The sequence below is a fragment of the Lucilia cuprina genome, chromosome 2, assembly GCF_022045245.1.
Source record: "Lucilia cuprina isolate Lc7/37 chromosome 2, ASM2204524v1, whole genome shotgun sequence".
Taxonomy (NCBI): domain Eukaryota; kingdom Metazoa; phylum Arthropoda; class Insecta; order Diptera; family Calliphoridae; genus Lucilia; species Lucilia cuprina.
In genome coordinates this window covers 8521984-8527962 of record NC_060950.1, presented here as the reverse complement: position 1 = coordinate 8527962, position 5979 = coordinate 8521984, and the positions used below count along the sequence as shown (strand labels likewise).

At 32.9% G+C, this 5979-nt stretch overlaps 2 protein-coding genes across 2 annotated transcripts; one reads left to right on the top strand and one right to left on the bottom strand.

Moving 5' to 3' along the window:
- The first annotated feature begins 1472 nt into the window (after positions 1 to 1472).
- On the top strand, positions 1473 to 4156 carry LOC111684661 (ATP-dependent DNA helicase PIF1). The gene is made up of 3 exons (XM_023446876.2): positions 1473 to 2451; positions 2512 to 2672; positions 2733 to 4156. Exons 1-3 carry the CDS (start codon positions 1665 to 1667, stop codon positions 3789 to 3791), a joined length of 2007 nt encoding a protein of 668 aa, XP_023302644.2. The 5' UTR covers positions 1473 to 1664; the 3' UTR covers positions 3792 to 4156.
- Positions 4157 to 4337: 181 nt separating this feature from the next.
- LOC111684662 (NADH dehydrogenase [ubiquinone] 1 beta subcomplex subunit 10) lies at positions 4338 to 5764 on the bottom strand. Its single transcript, XM_023446877.2, has 4 exons — positions 5611 to 5764; positions 5444 to 5542; positions 4946 to 5221; positions 4338 to 4882 (listed from the first exon to the last, which is right to left on the bottom strand). The coding sequence occupies exons 2-4, from the start codon at positions 5523 to 5525 to the stop codon at positions 4749 to 4751; spliced, it is 492 nt and encodes a 163-aa protein (XP_023302645.1). The 5' UTR covers positions 5526 to 5542; positions 5611 to 5764; the 3' UTR covers positions 4338 to 4748.
- Between the last annotated feature and the right edge of the window lie 215 nt (positions 5765 to 5979).

Genomic DNA, 5979 nt, shown 5'->3' with positions numbered 1-5979 from the left:
TTGCGATTTTTTTTCTATGTAAACAAACAGGAATTTTGACAGATAAGATTGTAAAAGCTGATGATCAGCTGTGCGGACGAGGCTACCTTATTAAGTGTACACTGGTCAAGCTTCTTTAATTCATACACAAACAACACTCATGTAGACAATACAATATACAATAATAATAAAAAACAACTACTATATATTTTTCAGATACACACGCGCTGCGCTTCCGCACGTTGCTTTTATGTCGACGGCATACGTTCGATTAAAATTTTGCGAATGATAAATTTTGCCACTTGCTCAATATATTTCTCTTCAATAAAAAAAATCCTATTCATTTTTCTCTCGCTCTCTTTTCGTTACAAAAGCTTATGGGGGGAATATAAAAATCAAAACAAAAAAGTAAAATAAAACGAATGTCATTAAAGCATAATGTTAAAGATTAAGCTTTTATACAGTGCTGCCATACCGGTGGTAATTAACTAGTGGAAAACTGACAATAATATTATTAATATTATCCCCATTAACAATAAATTTTTAATTGAAATGAAAATTGAATTAAACATTTTGATATTAAACGCCTATAGTTTGTTTCTACCACTACCCGTGTCTATATTAAGCAAATATTTATTATGTCAAACCTCAAATTGTTGTCATGATAAAAAATTAGCGTTATAATCCAGTGTCTGTATTAGACAAATATTTGTTATGCCAAACATCATAACACTTTTAGAATCTTCTACTTTTTCCGACTTTTATGCTCTTTTCGGATTCTTTCGACTATTTTTGACTGTTTTCGGTTTTCCGACTATTTTAAAGTTTTTGACTTTTTCCATTTTTTAAATTTTTGACTTTTTTCTACTATTTTCGAGGTTTTGACTTTTTTCAACTTTTCGACTTTTATTCACAAAGTCGACTTTTCGACTTTTTTCATAGACAATAGTCGAGATATTGACTTTTTTGAAACAAAATAATCGATTTTGTCTTTTCCACTTTTTTCGCCAAAAGGTCAATTGTTCGATTATTGGAAAGTCAATTTATAGAACTCTAATTCTTTTCAAGATAAAAATTTACATGTATAGTCATCCTTTTTAGCATTATGGCATCGTCATGACGAAGTTTTCAATACAATTGTTTCCCTAAAGCGACATGGCCACACATCAAATTGTGTTAGTAAAAAACTTACACCGCATGTATAAATGTGAGTTTTTTCACTAACACAATCAAAAAACCTACCGTTTGAGTCAAACAGATATCTAAATACGACAGATTCTGATTATCTAAACACGTGTCTAGATTCGATAAATTTTAATTTTGCATTAATGGAATTAAATTGAAAAAAGAGGAAATTAAGTTTAATCCCTCTTTTTTCAATATTATTCTTGCCGGCTTAATAGATATTATTAGTGGCAGCAAAAATTCATAATTAGCCACCGGCGTCATAAAATTTTGTTCAACACCGAACTCTTCCATGTGTTAAATACAAACAACAACAAAAACATCTTCCATTTTTATTGCTGTTTCGGCGGCAAACCATTTTTTCTTTTGTTGTCTTTTTTTGTATTAAAAAATACATACTGGCGGTAGCTAAATTTTCACATTTCTTCACATCAGGGTGGGCTACTAATTAGATAAATTCAGGGAAAACTATTCATAGATAATTTGAAAGCCAGCGAAACATGGATTTAAATGATGCCGTATTGACCTGTGCCATTAATCTTCAATGGACAAATGCCGTCGGTGTTGTGGGACGCAAATTGGCCTATAAAGTGGCCACGTTAAGACTGATACGAAATGAGATACGGGAATTGTTCATAGAGCTGTCGGCCGAGAAGATTAAGCCAATGAAATTTAAAATGAAAGACATTATGGTACATAAGAAATTCATGTCCGAGGGCAAGGCTTCGATCAATTTTAAGGCGGAGAATTGTGCTATGTACTTGTCAAATGCACCACCAGGAACGTTAATGTTTTTCCTGCGGACGGTGTTCATTAAAATGAATGGTGGCGAAAAGCAGGATGAGGCTACGACACAAAAGCAATTAAGAGCTCATATGTTGTCGGGAAATCCTAGTAAATTTGAAGAAGTATCCCCAGTAACTACGGCCGAAATGGTCATGGCACGTAAACGCGCCGGTCTCATACCATCAAGAGGCACAGCTACCACACCTTCACCATTGGCAGCCAAGAAGCGTCGTTATGATGAGTTAAAAGGTGGCAGTGATAAGAGTGGTCTGCCGGCTCCCAAAAAACTCTACCAAGAATCACCTATGGTCACTGAGGAATCGGTTAAACTGTGTCAAGAGCAAATGGAGGTGTTAAAAGCTTGTGTTTCAGGGAAAAATGTATTTTTTACAGGTTCCGCTGGTACGGGTAAAAGTTTTCTACTAAGGAAAATCATTTCAGCTCTGCCACCAGATGGTACGGTGGCCACCGCCTCCACTGGTGTGGCAGCTTGTTTGATAGGTAAGTAGTTCAGCAATTCAATTTAAAAAAAACACAGTCTTTATATAACTTTTTCAAAAGGTGGTGTGACATTACATGCCTTTGCCGGCATAGGCGGTGGAGATGCTACCTTACAACGTTGCTATGAACTGGCTTCAAGACCAGCCAATGCTCAAGCTTGGCGTAAATGCAAACGTTTGATTATTGATGAAATCTCCATGGTGGATGGTCATTACTTTGATGTAAGTACTTAATGATTTATTACAATAAACTCTCATATTGATAGATAATATGCCTCTTAGAAAATTGAAGCCGTAGCCCGTCATATACGACGCAATGATCGTCCTTTTGGCGGCATACAACTGGTACTTTGTGGTGATTTCCTACAGCTGCCGCCTGTTATTAAACGTGAAGAAAATCTCTCCGGTGGTGGTTCACAAACACCACCCCAACGTTTCTGTTTCCAGTCGAGTGCCTGGGAAAAATGCGTAGAATATGTGTATGAACTCAAAGAGGTACATCGTCAATCAGATCCTGAATTTATTAAAATTCTTAATCATTTACGTATTGGTCATTGCAATGAAGACATAACCAAGCGATTAGTGGCCACCTCCAAGCAAACAATAGAGTCTAATGGTATTTTAGCTACACAGCTGTGTTCGCACACCAACGATGCCAACTCCATTAACGAATCAAAATTGCAAAATTTACCCGGTGACAAAGTTCTATTTCGAGCAGAAGATTCTGATGCTTTAATGACCAAACAATTAGATTCTCAAGTACAGGCTCCTTCTCAGCTATATTTGAAAATTAATGCTCAGGTAATGTTGCTGAAAAACATAAACATTTCAGCGGGTTTGGTCAATGGAGCACGCGGAGTGGTGGTGCGCATAGACAAGGGTGTGCCAGTGGTGAAATTTAAAAATAATACCGAATATGCCTGCAAACATGAAAAATGGATTATAAAAACTCCCAGTGGAGGAGCTGTGACAAGACGCCAAGTACCTTTGAAGTTGGCCTGGGCCTTTTCCATACACAAATCTCAAGGTTTAACTCTAGATTGTGTTGAAATGTCTTTGTCTAAAGTATTTGAAGCTGGCCAGGCTTATGTCGCCTTGTCACGTGCTAAATCATTGGATTCTGTGCGTATATTAGATTTTGACGCCAAACAAGTATGGGCCAATGCTCAAGTTTTACAGTATTATAAGTTATTTAGACGTCGTCTACTAGATACTACCATGATTCCTTTAGGTACTAAAAATAAAGAAGAACGTAAGAAAGATGGCACAGCCAAAGTCTCAAGTGCTTTGGCCAAACTTAAAAAGAGTCTCATTAACAAGCCATTAGTTTCTATAAGTTAAATTTTAAGATTTACTAGACTCATCTCATGTAGAACAATTTCATATGCCTAACTATTATTAAGTTAATTATTTATTATGCTTAATTTGTGTGTAAAATTAAGTTCAAAAGAATCATTTAACCATTTAAAGGAATTTACTTATTATCAAATTGAAATTTCAGCTATTATTTTTAAAACTTTAAGATATGATTTTTGTGTTCATTATTTTCGTCTTTACTTTCTATGACTATTGTTTAGGAATTATTTTTTAAGTTTCATTATCAAGTTAATAATTTTCTTATGCCTTTCTAGTTTTATAACTTTGCAATTTTATCTTTAAGACTGTCCTAAAGAAGCATTTATAATAAAATGTAATTTTTGATTGTATTTTTAATATTTTCTAATAAAAATTGTATTTTTACAAAAAAAAAAAAGATTTCTCTTTAATTCATAGATTATTATCCTTAGTTGAGAATAATTAAAAGGTTTTCTGTCACTTAAACCTTCAATTCAGTTTATTGCTTAAAAACTCACCTGTAAATTCTTGTAAATATAAACAGATTTCATATATGGCTTCAAATGGCTTTTCATTTATATGATTAATAAATTTTCATTCAATCTTGAATTACTTGCACTTTTAACTTAATTCTTATACAAATCCTTTAAATTCTCCAATACATTATAGTTTTTGCTTGTTTTTGCCAATGCTTTTTAAATATTCACAGTTGTTGTTTTTTATTTTAATTTTTTTAATGATTTGTTTGCATTATACTAATAACATTGTGTTTATAGTTATTTTTAGTTTGGATTTACTTAAAACATTTTACGTTTAGCAGTATCTGGTTGTTAACAAAGCTGATCGATGGAAAGATTTATAAACAGAAATAAAAATTTAACTAAAATTTTCGCAAACGGACATAGTGTCCACCAAAAATCTTAACACCACACACCTCTAAGCAAGCTATTTAAATAGTCTCACTCATTCTTCGGATGCAGCAGAGGCGGCATTTTTGTTATTACTACCAACGGGACCATGACGACGTTCCCAAATAAGACGATGTTTTTGTTTCATATAGGCAGCCTTGGCATTAGTATAACCACCCAAATCACCATCTACGGAGTTAAAAACAATTATTTATAGAAATTCTCCAAAATAAAAAACCTAAAGCAACTTACATTTAATAAACCAATTTTCGGCAGCCTTTTCATATTGTTCCAAAATGGGTTTACATTTCTCTATATGATCGGGAGCCTCATACATGGTACAATCTTCAAAACGTTGACGTAAAATGGTAACAATTTCATTGTCTACCATGCGATCACGACGAAATTGTTGATCGGCTTCAAAACGACAGACTACATCATCTGTATAGCATTGATCAATGGTGGGTACACGACGAAATTGTTGATGATACCAGGCGTATTTCTTTTGGTTGGGTTCAACAATAGATTCTACATAAACAAATAGAGAGAAACATTAATCTCGTATTGAATATAAACAAAACATAAACAACAACAAATTTCTTTAAACAATTTGACAATTGGAACATTGAGGTTATGTCATTATGTAATGGAATACCAGGAATTGTTGAAAATTTTAAGGAATTTGTAAAATTAATTTAATATTTTATGTCAGAATTGCTTTATTATATTAACTAGTTGTCATTTATTTACCTCTAAACCATGTTACTGGTCCATCAACCATATTATGCAAACTTTCAGCAAAGGCTGCCAAGGGACTGCGAGCCTCGGGCATTTTCTCGTTTTATTTTACTGTTGAAATAAAATTTGTTTATAATTTCAAGTAATATATTAATAAATTTTTTTATTTTTTCACTTACTATTCTTTATAAAAGAAGAAAAACTTTGAAAAATTACAGAAAACTTTAGTTTATTTTCTGTCTGTCGGTTTTTTGTGGCAGCCCGAAAAACTAGATGTTTTTTTTTGCTGGCTGTCAATTTAGCAATCAGCTGCTGTCAGAACTGCTGAATAAACAAACAGAGTTGTATTTTTGAGTTGTTAAGGTTGGAGTCTGGGATAAAAGTTAAGTTGTTTATAGCTAAACAGGGTAGTATTTCAGACGTTACATTAGTACAATTTTAATAGATTATTTATCACAAAATACAGGAATTTTAAAATAAAAATAATTTAAATACATAAATATAAAAATAAATGCAAAAACAAAGTATTAAATTTATTTGTTGTTTTC

Coding starts and splice junctions, on each gene's coding strand:
- LOC111684661 (XM_023446876.2), top strand. CDS start 1,665: ATGGATTTAAATGATGCCGTATTGACCTGTGCCATTAATCTTCAATGG. Junction 2,452..2,511: donor TGTGGCAGCTTGTTTGATAG/GTAAGTAGTTCA, acceptor CTTTTTCAAAAG/GTGGTGTGACATTACATGCC. Junction 2,673..2,732: donor TGGATGGTCATTACTTTGAT/GTAAGTACTTAA, acceptor TATGCCTCTTAG/AAAATTGAAGCCGTAGCCCG.
- LOC111684662 (XM_023446877.2), bottom strand. CDS start 5,525: ATGCCCGAGGCTCGCAGTCCCTTGGCAGCCTTTGCTGAAAGTTTGCAT. Junction 5,222..5,443: donor ACCAGTAACATGGTTTAGAG/GTAAATAAATGA, acceptor TTGTTTATGTAG/AATCTATTGTTGAACCCAAC. Junction 4,883..4,945: donor CGAAAATTGGTTTATTAAAT/GTAAGTTGCTTT, acceptor TTAACTCCGTAG/ATGGTGATTTGGGTGGTTAT.